General features: G+C 44.9%; 1 protein-coding gene across 8 annotated transcripts in view; it reads left to right on the top strand.

Moving 5' to 3' along the window:
- The window catches only part of Cryzl1 (crystallin zeta like 1), a 44,741-nt gene that overhangs the window by 9,433 nt on the left and 17,500 nt on the right, over positions 1–17,808 (top strand). For 2 of the 8 annotated variants that reach the window (XR_015632708.1, XM_087575914.1), the window contains exons 2-8: positions 5,324–5,395; positions 7,554–7,631; positions 8,600–8,633; positions 10,258–10,291; positions 11,672–11,744; positions 15,244–15,288; positions 16,255–16,323. Coding sequence is in view for 5 of the 8 variants with exons in the window: in XM_087575914.1 (XP_087432040.1) it covers positions 11,684–11,744; positions 15,244–15,288; positions 16,255–16,323 (175 nt within the window). In the remaining 3 variants the exon portion in view is untranslated. Of the gene's footprint in view, positions 1–5,275; positions 5,396–7,553; positions 7,632–8,599; positions 8,634–10,257; positions 10,292–11,671; positions 11,745–15,243; positions 15,289–16,254; positions 16,324–17,808 lie in introns of all 8 variants that reach the window. The other 6 variants (XR_015632706.1, NM_001013044.1, XR_015632707.1 and 3 more) reach the window with 4 other exon arrangements.

The raw sequence follows: 17,808 nt of genomic DNA, 5'->3' as shown, positions 1-17,808 counted from the left end.
CCACAGTGAGTTCTGGGCCCACTTGGGATGAAGTTTAAAAAACATCAAAGAATTGTGAGATCCTCAAAGATACTTTAAGAACTTCCCAAAGTATCAACAGCTGGAAATACTTCCATTAAAAAGACTGGGGAGAGCACTCAGTGGGCGGTTCTCATCCAAGGGTGAGAACTGGAGTCAGTGGCCCTAACACACAGAATGGTGTGTACAGCAGTCAACCTGAATCTCAGAGCAAACTAACTGTCTAGGCCGGGCCAATGGGATTCAAGTGAGAGACCTGGTCTCAATATATAAGACAATAAAGTCTACTGAGGAAGATACCCAATGCCATCCTCTGGCCACACACACACATGTACATGTGCTCGCATGTACCCATATCGTGTCACATGCAAAGGGGGGAATTATAGAGGACCTGGGGACTCAGCGGCGAAGTACTTCTTTGGGTCCTCAACATGCATGTAAAAAAGAAGCCAGGCTTAGCCACAAACACTTGTGATTGCAGCACAAGGGAGACAGACAGGAGGATCTAAAGGAGGGGGGTATCTTGGTCAGGACTACTATTGCTGTTATAAACACCACGACAAAATCAACTTGGGGAGGAAAGGGTTTATTTGGGTCACACTCGTACATCACTGTCCATCACTGAGGAACTCAAGCAAGGCAGGAACCTGGAGGCAGGAGCTGATGCAGAGGCCATGGAGGGATGCCCCTTACTGGCTTGCTCCTCATGGCTTGCTCAACCTGCTTTCTTGTAGATCCCAGGACTACAAACTCAGAGATGACATCACCCACAATGACTGAGCCCTCCCCCATCGATCACTAAGAAAATGGGCTGCAGACTTGCCTATAACCCAAGCATATGGAAGCATTTTCTAAATTGAGGCTCCCTCCTCTCTGTGTAGTTATTAGCACGAGGGTGTTCACTGGCCAGCCAGTCTAGATGAATTGGTGATCTGGGTTTGATGAGAGACCCTGTCTCAAAGAATATGAATAAGATGGTAAGAAGCAGTGTCAGCCTCTGGCCTCTAATGCGTGCACACATATGCGTCCATCCTACACAGAACTGTATACCACCCACTTATCCAAACCACAAGATATTTTTAATTAAAAAATAGAAGAGGGTGGAGAGCAATGGCTGCTCTTTCAGGGGACCCTGTTTTGTTCCTAGCACCCACATGGTGGCTCACAACCATCTATAGCTCCACTCAGGGGACTCCTCTCTAGCCTTTTCAGGGACAAGGCACACAGACTGTACATGTAACTTGTGCAAGCACAACACTCATACATAAATAAATCTAAAAATATTTTATTTAAAAATAAAAACTAGAAGGGCTTACAGGAGTTGAACACAGCACACCCCTGGAAGTCCTGAGTTTGAGGTCAGCATTCATTAGACAGTGGGGCTACAAAACCAAGAATGCCCCAGAAGCATCCAGACCATAATTACAGTGAGCGTGTCTTAGCTGCCCACTCTCACGGTCTTAATTGGTTTTGTTTTTTGTTTTTTGTTTTTTTTTTTTTTTCTTTTTCTTTTTTTGGGGACCGAACCCAGGGTCTTGCGTTTGCTAGGCAAGCGCTCTACCACTGAGCTAAATCCCCAACCCCCACGTTCTTAATTGTTGAAAGCATTTGATTACCTTTGAACACTTTTGACCTGCATGCATGGCCCTTTGAAGACATTTTTGTTGATCTGTTTTAAATACACACAATATTTTTTATTGAGTAGGAAACAGAAATCCTCTCCTCACTCCTTTTTTTCTTTCTTTATTTTTTAAGATTTACTTATCTATGTACATGACACTGTAGCCGTCTTCAGACACACCAGAAGAGGGCATCGGATCCCATTACAGATGGTTGTGAGCCACCATGTGGTTGCTGGGAATTGAACTCATGACCTCTGGAAGAGCAGTCGGGTGCTCTTAACCGCTGAGCCATCTTTCCAGCCCAGTGACTCTTTTTTTAATGTATATAAGTACACTGTCACTATCTTCAGACACACAGAAGAGGGCATTAGATCCCATTTCAGAGGGCTGTGAGCCACCATGTGGTTGCTGGGAATTGAACTCAGGATCTCTGGAAGAGCAGTCAAGGCTCTTAACCGATGAGTCATCTCTCCAGCCCTCTTAATGAATCTTAATCCCTTTAAAATGCAGTTTCCTTGGTGTCATCACCTCCCTGCGAGGTGAGTGGAGGTGCATGCAGCTTCCTCATCCGTTTAATAAATGCAAAACGTATATACATAAACGTTCTGGACATGACACCGTCGGCAACTTTTCCAAGGTGGATGGAAACATTGCCTCACTGAAGTACTAGACAGCAGTGAGAAAGCAGAGACCTCGGCTATCTGCAGCCACTTGTGTGAGGCCCAGCAGGTCACATTGGGAGAAACTAAGGAAATATAACGCCACGCACTTCAAAGGAAGCTAGTCTGTCTGTTAAAATTCAGGCTGTTCATATGCTTAGGGGAAGGAAGATCATAACCTCCTGACAGAGGCACTTAGAGCTTCAGAAGGGTGTTTGTTGCTCCTGCTGGGGCATGAACACATTCCCTCCTCATGGACAAACTCTACCCTAGGGGTCTGCACGCGCCTGTCTATCTTCCTGCAAAGCTTACAGTTTGGAGAATTAAACAGTCTGGGCATGGTGGGTCCTACCTGTATCCTACCACTCTGGAAGCCAAGGCAGTGGAGCTCCTGGGAGTTCAAGGGCAGTCTGGGCCACAGTGAGTTCTGGGCCCACTTGGGATGAAGTTTAAAAAACATCAAAGAATTGTGAGATCCTCAAAGATACTTTAAGAACTTCCCAAAGTATCAACAGCTGGAAATACTTCCATTAAAAAGACTGGGGAGAGCACTCAGTGGGCGGTTCTCATCCAAGGGTGAGAACTGGAGTCAGTGGCCCTAACACACAGAATGGTGTGTACAGCAGTCAACCTGAATCTCAGAGCAAACTAACTGTCTAGGCCGGGCCAATGGGATTCAAGTGAGAGACCTGGTCTCAATATATAAGACAATAAAGTCTACTGAGGAAGATACCCAATGCCATCCTCTGGCCACACACACACATGTACATGTGCTCGCATGTACCCATATCGTGTCACATGCAAAGGGGGGAATTATAGAGGACCTGGGGACTCAGCGGCGAAGTACTTCTTTGGGTCCTCAACATGCATGTAAAAAAGAAGCCAGGCTTAGCCACAAACACTTGTGATTGCAGCACAAGGGAGACAGACAGGAGGATCTAAAGGAGGGGGGTATCTTGGTCAGGACTACTATTGCTGTTATAAACACCACGACAAAATCAACTTGGGGAGGAAAGGGTTTATTTGGGTCACACTCGTACATCACTGTCCATCACTGAGGAACTCAAGCAAGGCAGGAACCTGGAGGCAGGAGCTGATGCAGAGGCCATGGAGGGATGCCCCTTACTGGCTTGCTCCTCATGGCTTGCTCAGCCTGCTTTCTTGTAGATCCCAGGACTACAAACTCAGAGATGACATCACCCACAATGACTGAGCCCTCCCCCATCGATCACTAAGAAAATGGGCTGCAGACTTGCCTATAACCCAAGCATATGGAAGCATTTTCTAAATTGAGGCTCCCTCCTCTCTGTGTAGTTATTAGCACGAGGGTGTTCACTGGCCAGCCAGTCTAGATGAATTGGTGATCTGGGTTTGATGAGAGACCCTGTCTCAAAGAATATGAATAAGATGGTAAGAAGCAGTGTCAGCCTCTGGCCTCTAATGCGTGCACACATATGCGTCCATCCTACACAGAACTGTATACCACCCACTTATCCAAACCACAAGATATTTTTAATTAAAAAATAGAAGAGGGTGGAGAGCAATGGCTGCTCTTTCAGGGGACCCTGTTTTGTTCCTAGCACCCACATGGTGGCTCACAACCATCTATAGCTCCACTCAGGGGACTCCTCTCTAGCCTTTTCAGGGACAAGGCACACAGACTGTACATGTAACTTGTGCAAGCACAACACTCATACATAAATAAATCTAAAAATATTTTATTTAAAAATAAAAACTAGAAGGGCTTACAGGAGTTGAACACAGCACACCCCTGGAAGTCCTGAGTTTGAGGTCAGCATTCATTAGACAGTGGGGCTACAAAACCAAGAATGCCCCAGAAGCATCCAGACCATAATTACAGTGAGCGTGTCTTAGCTGCCCACTCTCACGGTCTTAATTGGTTTTGTTTTTTGTTTTTTGTTTTTTTTTTTTTTTCTTTTTCTTTTTTTGGGGACCGAACCCAGGGTCTTGCGTTTGCTAGGCAAGCGCTCTACCACTGAGCTAAATCCCCAACCCCCACGTTCTTAATTGTTGAAAGCATTTGATTACCTTTGAACACTTTTGACCTGCATGCATGGCCCTTTGAAGACATTTTTGTTGATCTGTTTTAAATACACACAATATTTTTTATTGAGTAGGAAACAGAAATCCTCTCCTCACTCCTTTTTTTCTTTCTTTATTTTTTAAGATTTACTTATCTATGTACATGACACTGTAGCCGTCTTCAGACACACCAGAAGAGGGCATCGGATCCCATTACAGATGGTTGTGAGCCACCATGTGGGTGCTGGGAATTGAACTCAGGACCTCTGAAAGAGCAGTCAGTGCTCTTAACTGCCCCCTTCCCCCTTTCTTTTTAGACAAAGCCTGACTATCTAACCCAGGCTAGCTTCAAACTTGCAGTTCTTCCTCAGCTTACTGAATGCAGGGTCTAGCCTGTGCCACCATGCCTGAAACCTGACCCTTCAGAAAGCAGCTTGGTTGTTGATCCTAGTCCATCTCTGTCTACCTTTATCTCCTCTCTCTGTCATGTGTGAGAGAGAGCCCAGGTTGGCCCTCAACTCTGGATCATGCAGCCCCTTGTACCAGGGTGCTGGGGTCCTGGACAAGCACCAGCGCTTCAGGTGTGGTGTCCGTTTGATTGATGTCTGAATGTACTTGCTTGGGGGTTATGGTCACCTTTTCCCCCATGTCTAGATGACTTTTCCAGTTTATTGTCATTTAATAAATAGACTTCATTGTTAGTATTTTTAATTTTTAAATTTTGCTTAAATTTTCTTTATGTGTCTGGGTGTTTTACCTACATGTCTGTCTGTGTACCATGTGCATGCCTAGGGCTCAAGGCCAGAAGAGGGCCTCAGATCACTTGAAACTGGAGTTAGAGCTGGTTGTGGACCACCATGTGGGTGCTAGGAATTGAACCTGGGTCCCCCAAAAGAGCAGTAAATAACCACTTAACCACTGAGCTATCTCCAGTCCTCAAGAAGGTGTTTTTAAAGACTTGTATCTTTTTTGGTTGTATAGGTAACTATGAAAGGCTTGTATTTTCAACAGAGTTCTACAAATGAAGAAGTAACATTTGTATTTCAAGAAAAGGTAAGAATAATTATTAATTGAGATAAAATAATGCCTTTCCATATGTAGTTGCCCTTGTTTGGTCTTAGTTGCTAAGAGACAATAATGCTCAGGCAAAAGTAACTTGAGGGAGAAAGTTCTTATCTCTCAGTTCCAGGCTAAAGTTGACGGTGACAGGGAGTCATGGCTGCTAGAGCGTGAGGCAGCCTGTCACATGGCATTCAGAGAGCAAAAGATGAGTGTGTGCTGCTGCCGAGCTCTCTGTCTCCCAGGAGCCAGCCACAGAGTGATGCTGAGGGCCAGCCTTCTCATCTCCCTAAAGGCCAGCAAGATAATTCCCCACCATCTCCCAAGTTAACTCTATTAGCACTATCACAGTAAAGACCCAATAACAGTGTGCGTGTGCGTGCGTGTGCGTGTGTGTGTATGTCTATATGTATGTAGCTTGTGAGTGTGTGTATGTGTGTGTCTGTGTATCTGTGTGCATGAAAGAGACACGGTCTTCTTTAATTTCCTCCCCCCTTTTCATGTGATGTGGTCTGCATACATGTATATGAAAGAAAGACAGACAGACATATGGAGGTCAGAGGACAACTGTTTGGAGTCAGTTCCCTTCTTTTTCATTTACATTGGTCCCAGGAACCAAACTCAGGCTGCCAAGCTTCTGGGGCAGGCAAGCACCTTTCCCTGCTAGAGCTGTCCATGGCCCCAGACTCACTTTTAAATGTGTTACTGGTTAAATGGAGTTAAATGAGCAAGACCTGAGGCCAACCTCCCGTATTATTCCCCTGGACTTTTTGTGAAAACGATGGTCCGTGTTGTAGTCTTAAAGGAGCTACCTCGGGGCTGAGGACCCAAGTGTGGTTCCCAGCACCATGTCGGGTTGCTCACGCTCATCCAGAAGTCCAGCCCCAGAGGGTCTCAGTAGGCACTTCAGTCTTGTGCACAAACCACAGTCACATATGTGCGTAATACTTCTAAACAAGGTGCACTTTTAAAGGAGTTGCTGTATTGGTTGTGAGAGGTACAGGGAAGGCAGAGCGAGCTCCTGGCCTATGTGGTACAAATGGGTACAGTAAACGGGTGGAGCTCAGTACACTGCACATACCTCTGTAGCATCCACAGATCCTCAGCAGCACGGAAAACTCACTGTGAGAACTGTGCAAACGCGTGATAGGAAATGCCCGTGTTATTAGATGGGAGATTATATTCACAAGTTTAGGAGCTTCCTAGACTTACCTCACTCATTAAGCCTTTAGTGACTTAGTGGCGATTATTAGAAAGGTTCACATCAAGCCAGAGTCATCTCCCTGTCGATGTCTGGTGAAAGTAGGTGTTGCCATTTCTGTGTTAGGCACAGGGTGTTTTCTCTCTTGTCCTTCCTGGACTGGAGAGTAATGAGATCAGGAGTCTAAGGTCTAAGCTTCTGTCAGCTAACCTCCTACCACTCTCAGAAAAAGGACCTAAGGCTTGGCTGCAGCCCACTGAAACCTATCTCTAGGTACAGTTGACAAATTCATCAATATTAATGCCTTCATCTGTATCACTAAGCAACAAATTCAAGATTTAGTAAAAATGCTCCCAGAATGCTGTATATGGCAAATAAAACACAGTGACCCCATGATGGGTCATGGAACTGTGTGTAGGATCTGTCCTCATGTCACTCAGGGACACATTTCAGTTCATGGTCTGGAGTACAGATACCTGGGAGAAGTGACGTCATGTTTAATCATTTGGTCGGATGCCCAGGAGAAGTGACGTCATGTTTAATCATTTGGTCGGTGACTCTGAATGCGTTGGTTTGGCCTTGGTTGCCTTACTGAAAGTTCCAAAGTTTAGTAAGAGCTATTTGTTGTATGTGTGCTGTAAAGATCTGACAGCTTGAAGTATTCAAGTTAAAATACGGTGTCTGCCGTTCTGGTTTATGAAGCAGAGTTTTTGTGTACAGCATCTGTGCTGGTATCTGAGTGCTCCTAAAATAAAGACATGAATGCTTTTAAAATTACAGCCCCTAACGGTTCCTTCTCCTTTTCTTACTATATCCCATTAGATATAAACTTGGGGGTGCTCATGACACTTGGCCTCAGTTTTGTGTCTTCAGTTCTATGTGGACGTTTTCACAAGATGAACGAATGTCCTCACAGGATGTGTAACGCAAGCTTCTGTTGTTCGGTTCTAGGAAAATGTCTCTGTCACAGAGGATAACTTTGTGAGAGTGCAAGTTAAAGCCTGTGCCCTGAGCCACATAAACACAAAGGTACCGGTGCCAAAGGGGAATGGGGTTGTCATGGGTGTTTAGTGTCTAACGGTAACTGATTGCTGAGTGCCAAGAAATTACTTCTTAGAACAACTGAACTTGAAACTCAGTTGTCTTTATGTTAAGGTAAGTGGTCTGATTTGTGTTTTATATCCTTATGTGGAAATATTTTATAAAATGTATTTTTGAGGCATCTGAACACTTCTATTACTAAGTCCCATAGGTCAAGGAAGAAATTACCTTCATAAACAGTAGCAATAGAAAGTAGACAGTTTATTGACCACTGAGTTGGCTGTATTTCTCGTTGACATTGTTTAGCTATGATGTGTATGCTTGTCATTTCTCTGTCTCACAGACACTTGTCTCCAGTCTCATATTACCCACAGGTATCTTTATTGTTGGCCATAAAACTGTGACTTTGGGGGGGTTGGGGATTTAGCTCAGTGGTAGAGCGCTTGCCTAGGAAGCGCAAGGCCCTGGGTTCGGTCCCCAGCTCCGAGAAAAAAAAAAAAAAAAAAAACTGTGACTTTGGTGCAGGCGTGGTGCACACACCCTTAAACCCAGCACCCAGGAGGCACCAGCGTCTGAGGCAGGTCTGGTCTACACAGCAAGTTCCAAGTAAAAAAGGGCCACACAATGAGACCTTGTCTTAAAAAACAAGTAAACAGTTCATAAAGAGAACTAAATAAATGTGCCATGCGTTAATAATGATGGATAGTTAAATGCACCGTGATAAGTATTCTCAGGTTTTAGTGTCACAAAGACCTCACTCTGTAGCCCAGGGTGACCCTAAACTCATGGTCCTCCTGCCTCATCTCCCCAGGTATTGGGATTTTAGGTGTGTATAAGCCCCACTTTGGATTTTTCTCCTGTGTTTGTTTTGGGGATTCATTGTTTGATGGTGGGTCTTGTTTAGTCTTTTACATTTCTTTTTTTTTTTTTTTTTTTTTTGTTCTTTTTTTTCGGAGCTGGGGACCGAACCCAGGGCCTTGCGCTTCCTAGGTAAGGGCTCTACCACTGAGCTAAATCCCCAGCCCCTTGTTTAGTCTTTTGATCTGAACAACTGACACTTACTTTAACCCAGATTTGAAGAGTAGTAGTCCCAGATCATGGCAAGCATGGCCATCTCCAGGCTGTCCTTCAGGCTTTCCAGTAACATCCTGGCTGTGTCCTGACTCCTCCCTTCTGTGTGTGCTGCCCCTCTGTCTTGTCATCCTAGGACTCTCTCATACAAGCTCACTTACGGCAAACTCCCCTCATTAAGTCCTTCTCCAAACACACTCATGCTGGGCCTGTGTCAGTTAGGGTAGGAAGGGCCAATTCAGTTCAGACTGCAGCAGTAAGGAATGCAGACAAGAAAACTGACTTGGGCACATGATTTCTATGTCCATGACTGCAGCTGGGGTAATAGTGTGTCTACTAAGGAGAGATGCTGTCCGGTCACCGTTACTATTAAACCTTATAGGACCCACACAGATTCTGGTTGTGTGTGGTGTTGACGACTGAACATGGACATTGTGAATGCTAGGCAATCACTCTGCCACTAACAAAGAGAGATGACAAAGCAGTTGAATGAACTATTGCAAGCCACTAAGCAGGCTGTCTTTCTGAAGACAGTACATTAATGTAGGAAAATGCTTATGGTGCATGAAAGATGCAGAATGCAGTTGCTAAAACCATGGTTATAATTCAGAAAGCACTTAAAGGAAAACAAAGGGCTCAGAGCCAGAGTGCTTACTGAGCACACACAGGCACGCACATATAATACACACATACACATTCTCACACACCCCACACACACCACGCACATACAGACACCACACACATATAGGGAATACCACACAGACCACATGCAAACAAATCACACATAGACACCGTAAACATTCCAGATATACACCACACACAGGCACACAACACACTATACATACAACACCACACACATATATATACACACACAGTATACATACATACATAATACACCACCACATACTACATACACAAATACCACACACACACAAACCATACATACATATATCAAACACACAACACACATATAACACACACGCCAACCACATACCAGATAAACACACCACACACAGGCACATAACACACTGTATACTGTATATACAACACACATGTATATGTATACATACCACACATACACACCACACACAGGCACACAACACAACACACACATATACACACACATATCACACATATACTCATATAACACACAGACCATCACATACTACATACACAATAACTGTACCATACATATACATGCCATACATACATATCATACACACATATACCACTCATAAACACTACATATACTACACACATATCACATATATATACACCACACACACTGTACACCATACACCACACACATACCACATACAAGAGAGAGACAGAGACAGAGACAGAGAGAGAGAGAGAGAGAGAGAGAGAGAGAGAGAGAGAGAGAGAGGTTGAGGTTCCCCAGTATTTCCATAAGAAAGTCATATGGATGTCCTAAGGAAAGTATGAAGTTCCACTGGAAAGTCAGTATACACACAGGAGGGCTTCTTTATGTTTGTTCGTTTGTTTGTTTGTTTAATTTTTTTTTTGTTTCTTTTTTTCGGAGCTGGGGACCGAACCCAGGGCCTTGCGCTTCCTAGGTAAGGGCTCTACCACTGAGCTAAATCCCCAGCCCTTGTTTAATTTTTAATTGAAAAGTTATGGTGAGCTGGAGATGGCTTAGCAGTCAATAGTATTTGTAGAGAACCTAGGTTTGACTCCCAGCACCCACATAGCAGCTTACAACCATCTGTGACTTCAGTTCCAAGAGGTCCAACCCCATCCCTGACCTCTGTAGGCACCAGGCGCTCAGGTAGTGCTTTTACAGACATACATGCAGGCAAAACATTCATGCACATAAAATAAAAATAAATGTCTTTAAAAAAACAAGTGGGGTTGGGGATTTAGCTCAGCGGTAGGGAATACCACAGTTGTTCAGGCCCTGGGTTCGGTCCCCAGCTCCGAAAAAAAGAAAAAAGAAAAAAAAAAGAAAAAAAAAAAAAAAAACAAGCAAACAAACCCCAAGCCGCTGTACTTACCATAAGTCTGGAATGATCTTGTGACCATTTCCTGTGAGCACCCAACACTCCTTCCCTAAGCCCTAACCTCCAACTGAGGAAAACAATGGTGGCGGCTTCTTCTTCTTCAAGACAGAATCTCATAAATCCCAGACTGGCCTTGACACCCCTACCCCACCTTGGGGTGCAAGGATTGCATGCTTATGCAACTCAGGCCCTGTGGGGCTCAGGGACTCCTGCCTGCTAGCCAAGGCTACCTCTGAGCAATATCCCTGGCCCAAAGCAGGTGATCCTTAGAGGGTGAGGAGGCCAGCCACAGGTCCCAGGCAGCCTGCTCTGCCTGCTCCCCCTCACCTTACTTGAATGGGTGACAGGGAAATGGGGCTTGGCCAACTGAGGTTGTGTGGGGACGACATTTCACTTCATCTCGACAGAGAGAATGTGGTTAAGGATGCCCTGGTGACTGAAAGATGGTGCCCGAGACTCCTCTGCATCTCCAGCCTCAGCAGCTCACCATTCCCACTCCGGAGGAGGGCATTTTGTGGCATTTTTTGTAATGTTTTTATATTTATTGTCATTCCAAAAGTGAATCATATTTGCTATTCTGTGGCTTGAGTTTTTGTTGTCCCCACTTTCTCTCCCCGGAGCTGGGGACCGAACCCAGGGCCTTGCGCTTGCTAGGCAAGTGCTCTACCACTGACCTAAATCCCCAACCCCAATTGTCCCCACTTTCTCATATGTCACAGATGAGTTTTTATTGTTTGGTTTTGTGGTTGTTTTGGTTTTTGATCCACTCGGTAGCCCAGGCTAGCCATGAGAACTCAGACTAGCCTCCAACTTAGGATCTGCTGCCTCTGTCTCCAGCACACTGGTGTTATGGCAGGTGTCGGATTATAGTGTGGGTTACCCTGTAAATGCAGACTATTGTTGACAGTAATGCTTACGCATTCTATCATGATTCAGCTTCTGGCAGAGATGAAGATGGAAAAGGAATTCTTCCCTGTTGGGAGAGAAGTCGCTGGGATTGTATTAGATGGTGAGTATTATCGTACTGTCCGTATACAAGAGATTTAGGCCGGCACTGGTGGCACACGCCTTTAATCCCAACTCACTAGAGGCAGAGGCAGGAGGATCTCTATGAGTTTGAGGTCAACCTTGTCTTCCAAGAGAGCTCCGGGATGGCCAGGGCTACACAGAGAAACCCTGTCTCTGAAAAAAAAAGGGGGAAAAAGGGCTGGAGAGATAGCTCAGTGGTTAAGAGCACTATCTGCTCTTCTAGAGTTCCCGAGTTCAATTCCCAGCAACCACATGGTGGCTCACAACCAACTGCAATGGGATCTGATGTCTTCTTCTGGTGTCTGAAGACAGCTAGAGTGTACTTATATATAATAAATAAATAAAGGAAGAAAGAAAAAAAGGAAAGAAATTTAATAATAGCTAATAAAGTCACCAACACATAAAACAATACATTTTATAATATAAACTTATTAAAAGGTCATTTTTAAAAGTTGAAACTAGGATTTAGTTTATTATTGAAGAACTTTATACTTGAATAAAAATTTAGATTTTGACTCATGTGATGTGGCAACTGAATCCCAGAGCAGCTCTCTTTGAGCTTTGATCTTGTGTGTGTGTGTGTGTGTGTGTGTGTGTGTGTGTGTGTGTGTGTGTGTGTAGCGTGGGTAAGCAAGCGCTGAGTGAGCAGCAAATGAACTTAGTGATCATCCAGTTATACGTTCCCTACAGTCTGAGCAGATCACTGAAATCACAAGTAAACCTCGGATACAGTCCACCCCGTAGGCTTCTTCACAAGTTAGCATTGATTCCGCGTGTGAGCTGAGTGGACAAACACTGGTCGTGAATGCCTCTTCCTGAGTGATCCAGCTCTACTCAGAAATCATTTCAGATACGTGGGTTCTTGTTCCATGTGTTAAAATCATTATTTACTTTTAAAAATACTTTAGGGTGAGCAAAACCACCTCACTGGTCAGTTCTCATTAGAACAACTCTGACCTTTGGATGTCCAGGATAAACTGCTTTGCTTGAGGTAAAGCACACTGCAAGTGCAGTTGCTGATGGGTATTTACATTTTGGTCTAAAGCTAACTCATAAAAGTAAGTTGAATTTGTTTGTAAACATTATCCGAAAGGATGATGTCTGGGGGCTGAGTGTGTAGCTTGGCGGTAAAGTGCTTGTCTAGCATGCACAAGGCCATGGGTTCGGTCCTTAGAGCTGGCAGAAAAGAAGGAAAATCATTCTTCAAACATAGGAGAACAAAAGAATACACGAACACAGACATGCTCTCAGAAAGACACAAATAGGAGGGTAGAGCAGAGCCAGCCAAACTCTTGGTGAGCATTACAAATGAGGCTGCTAGATTGCTGTCCCTAGGAAGAGGACAGATAGGCTAAGAGACCAGCACAAAGCATGTCACACAGCCATCAGCTACACAGGGTGAGGGCTGAGGGACTGACAGAAGCAGCAGTGGTGAGGAAAGGGCATCAGCAGGAGGTCATGAGCAGGGTAGAGCGGAAGTGTGAGGCCTGTGAATGGCATATGCAGGTGAGCTCACACTCACATTGCTGAGATCATGAGGGCAATGATGACCTTTTGCTTGGAGTCGCTGGTAAGCAGTTACCTGGGTGGATTCTGGAGGACAAGAGCTCTGCTCAGGAAAGGATTCCATTTGAGAGTTGTCCATGTGTAGGCAGAACACCAGAACAAATGGAGTTGGTGAGCTACAGAGGCAGTAGAAACAGAGAGGAGCCGTTTGGAACACCAGCGATTAAGGGATGGTGGAGTAAGAGAAGTGTGGCAGGAGCCTGGGAGAACAAGCATGTGATCCCTGAGAAGCCAGGAGGACTGGAGGTGACAGCACAGGATGGGCCCCCAGAGGAAGCAAGCAAGAGGGGATGCAGACTTAAACACTTACTAGCTTGTTACCAAAAGATGAATCAACTTTACTTCCGTTTCCTTGTCTGTAGACTAGAAGAATAATACTATATACTATAAGGCATGCTATAGGTATAAGGCAACTATAAGGTATACTATAAGATTCGATAAGGCATACTACATTACAAGGCTTATAGGAAGCCCAAAGTATTCAACAACACTCCTCCTCATTTCATCTCACAGCTCTTAGAATAAAAATACTCAAATGAGTTGACTGTTGGCAGAGGAGTATGTGCATGTGTGTGTGCATGTGTGTGTGTGTGTGCGTGTGTGTGTGTGCACGTACATATGTGTGTGCATGCTCAGCCGTGAAAGCACTTTGCTACACCAGCCTGATAGCCCAAGTCCATTCCCTGGTTGCAAAGCAAGAGCCACCTCCCCACCTCGCAGACATCGTCCTCAACCTTCACACACTTGCCATGGCATCAACTCTTGTACACGAACAATAATGATAGCATCAATGAAGTTTAAAAAAGGAAGTTCCAGAAACTTTCTGGGTACCAATCAGAATATACTTACCAAGTCAGAGTAATTTTTGATGTTATTTTTAGAACTTACAAAAATATGTTTTAATACATATATGAGTATGTGCCTGCATGTGTGTATTGTGCACCTGTAGAGAACAGATAAGGCATCAGATCCCCTGAAACTTAAGCTATAGACATTGTGACCAACCATGTGGGTACCGGAACAACAAGTGCTCTTAACTGCTGAGCCATCTCCCTAACCTGCCAAAGTCATGTGAGACATTGGAACTCTACCTGTGTGGCTGAGACTTCCCCACTCAGGATGGCAGATGTGCCCGGGACAAGGTGTGTGCTGGGGGGTTAGTGTTGAGAGCAACCATAGAAGCTACACAAGGAATTCTTTCTCTCTCACCTGTCTCCTGAAAGTTAGCCACATTGGCAGTGGCACAGGACCATATTTCCCCACAGTGCCAATGCCTGTGGCCTTCAGATTTTCTAGAGAAACAAGACTTGAAGTGTTCTACTCTGTACAACTCCTACACCACCTAACACCCCACACATTCTTCGCCCTTCGATTGAGTGGGTATTTACCACCCTGCGAGTTACTTCATCTCATTAATTTTTTTAGTTGGCTGTTTGTTTGGGGGACAGGATCTCATGTAGCCCAGGCTGGCACTTTAATTTGAAATGTAGCCAAAGATGACCCTGAATTCTTGAGCACCATGACTCCACCTCCTAAGTGCTGGTATTACAGGTGTCACCACTATTTTTGGCCTTTTCATTTGTTTTCATAGTCAAATAAAAATTAAATTCAGGAAGCCAGAGTGATGGCTCAGCAGTTGAGAGCACTGGTTGCTTCCAGAGGACCCAGGTTTGATTCCCAACAACCACATGGTGGCTCACATCTGTAACACCCGTATCAGCGAATCCAATGCCCTCTGTGGCTTCCACAGGAATCAAACCCACACACACACACACACACACACACACACACACACACACACACACACACAGATATACAAGTGGCCAAAACACCCCTACACATAATAAAGTAAACAGGTAAAAATTACATTTAGTAACCTCTGATGTTAATGCTCACCATTTTCTGCTCTTCAGTTGGCAAGAAGGTATCGTTCTTTCAGCCAGATGATGAAGTCGTCGGTAAGTTGTGGCCCCAAGCCCTCACTACTCTGTCGCCATCCATCTTTCTTCTGTGTAAATAGTAATGCTCATTGTGACCTCACTTCAGATAAAAACGCTGTCTTTGCCTGGGAGTGTAGTCATTCAATCCTAGAATTCCAAAAATAAAAATATTTTCCTGGCTTTTGAAACTTGCCCTCAAATATCCACTACTGAGGAAAACTGAGTTTGGCCTCAGCAGAGCACTTCAAGCCTGCCCGCCTCGGGCTGTCAGCAGTCACAGACAAATCCCAGCCAGAGCACATCTTTTCCTCCACACTCTGCTTCCTTACCTTGTCCCTACTGCTGGGTCAGACTGAAATTTCTAGGCAACATCACAGGCCTAGGCTTGGAGATTGTTGATGGAGTGAGCCGTGGGACCTCTGCTCTCTGCTGTTCCTGTAAAACTGAGAGTTAGTGTGAAGCAATCTGTCATTCTGAAACCCTCACCCACTGTGAGCACGCGGTGGGCATCTGCTCCTGCTTGTGTGCTTGTGTCCCAGGCAGTCACGTAGCTACGTGTGAACCCCACTTTCCCAACTGTCTTCATAGATGAGGCCTTGGGAAATGCCGTCGAAGGTCAGATGTGTGGGAAGTGTCTTCAGGCTTACGGGCCCCTGACTTGCATTTTCATGAAGAGCTGATGATTGTATTCTTTTACTTTTTTATCCAAGAAGTCAGTAACACTCTGTGTTGCCTAAGTTTCTTTATGTAAGAGAGCGGAGCTAGAACTTGACTAGCCTCCAGAAAAGTGGGGTCCTGTTAAGTCTCACATCCTGTGAAACCAAACTGTGGAAAGGAGCCTCGGAGCCCCAACCCTCCAGGTCGGCTACAGGACAGCAGCCATCTTTACAGCAACTCCACTGCACAGAGTTCACACGAACACATCTCCTCAGAAATGAGCTCACTCAGGGAACTTTCCCCTGAAACTCTCTTTTCAATCTGTAGGGATTTTGCCTTTGGATTCGGAAGACCCCGGACTCTGCGAAGTTATCCGAGTACAGGAGCATTACCTGGGTATGTGGCAGTCCAGGCGTTCGGAACCGAATAAGTCTATTCCACTGAAAGCATAACTTTTCCTTAGCCATGTGAATACTTCTGGGTTTCATTATTTACAAACTAGTGTTTATTAAGCATTGTGTAGGCCCGTGAGGTTGACTAACATTGTTCATGGCTGTGACATTATATTCATATCAGAATTTGTGAATGTCTTGCTCTTAGCTAATCTGTGTGTGTGTGTGTGTGTGTGTGTATGGTGTGTGTGTGTTAGTGTGTGTGTATGGTGTATGTGTGTTACTGTGGGTGTGTGGATGTGTAGGGTGTGTGTGTCTGGTATGTGTGTGTTAGTGTTTGTGTGTCTGTGTGTATGAGTCCATGTGTGTGTTAGTGTGTGTGTGTGTGTGTGTGTGTGTGTGTGTGTGTGTGTGTGTATGAGTGTGTGTGTTGTGGGATGGAACTTAGGACCTCCAGCCTGCTAATCAAGAACTATACCATTGAACTCTTCGCTACCAACTAAAACAAAAAATATATAAAATTCAGACAGTATTTGTTAAAACTGAGGCAGAAAAAAATGTAAAATGCTTATATTTGATTTTCGTTGCTAATAGACTTTGATCAGTATTTAGTTTTATTTTTCATGAGAAATTAGATTTTGAGCATTTCCTAAATGCATCTGCACTTTCTGAAAGTAATGAAAAGACACTTCCTCTCCTATGCATTTGGAGGAGATAAGGAGCATTTAGGAACTATGGCTGATCAGCGACCCCCACTTGCTGTAGAAGCTAAGCCATAAGAGGAGACCGCAGCAGCCGGAGAGGCGGCTCAGGTCTGAAGAACCTGCTGCACGGCCCTGAGGACCTACTTAGGAACTCCCGAAGCCACGGGAAATCCAGGGGCAGTGCTGCATACCCAGAGCCTCAGAGCTGAGCACAGCAGGGCAGGAGTCCCCAGAGCTTGCCAGCCAGGGCCACCAAGTTTGATGAGAAATCTTATTTCAAAAAGTAGGGTTGTGAATGGTTGAGGAAGACAGCCAACATGTAACTCTGGCCACTATATGTGTGTGTGCGTGGATATGTACACCCAATACATGTGAGCACATACATACAAGCAAATGGCTTAACACAACAACAAAACAAAGCCCCGGAGGCAGGGTGAGTGTTTAAGGTGCTGGAGATGGAGCCCAGAGGCCTCACACATGCCAGGCAAATGCTCTGCTGTTGTCCACATCTTCAGCACCGAGTTAGAGATCAGAAGGAAAAGTACAGTGACGTCTGGAGCCTAGCTATGAAGTTTAAGTTCCAAGTGATGTTTCTTTCCTGCTTTTATTGATAAGTCAGAAGATAGATTATAGTCCAGAAGTGTCTGGTGTCTATGGAGTAAACAGTGGCAGAGTCTGAGGAGGGAAGGAGCCAGGACCCGACATTTCCTTGGGGCTCTGTAAGCCAGCTGTGGTAGAACACGGCTACATTCCTAGCAGCAGGCCAGAGACACAGGAACTAGAGC

The sequence above is a fragment of the Rattus norvegicus genome, chromosome 11 (genome assembly GCF_021556685.1).
Source record: "Rattus norvegicus strain SHRSP/BbbUtx chromosome 11, alternate assembly SHRSP_T2T, whole genome shotgun sequence".
Classification (NCBI taxonomy): Eukaryota; Metazoa; Chordata; class Mammalia; order Rodentia; family Muridae; genus Rattus; species Rattus norvegicus.
This window is presented reverse-complemented; position numbering and strand designations above follow the sequence as displayed.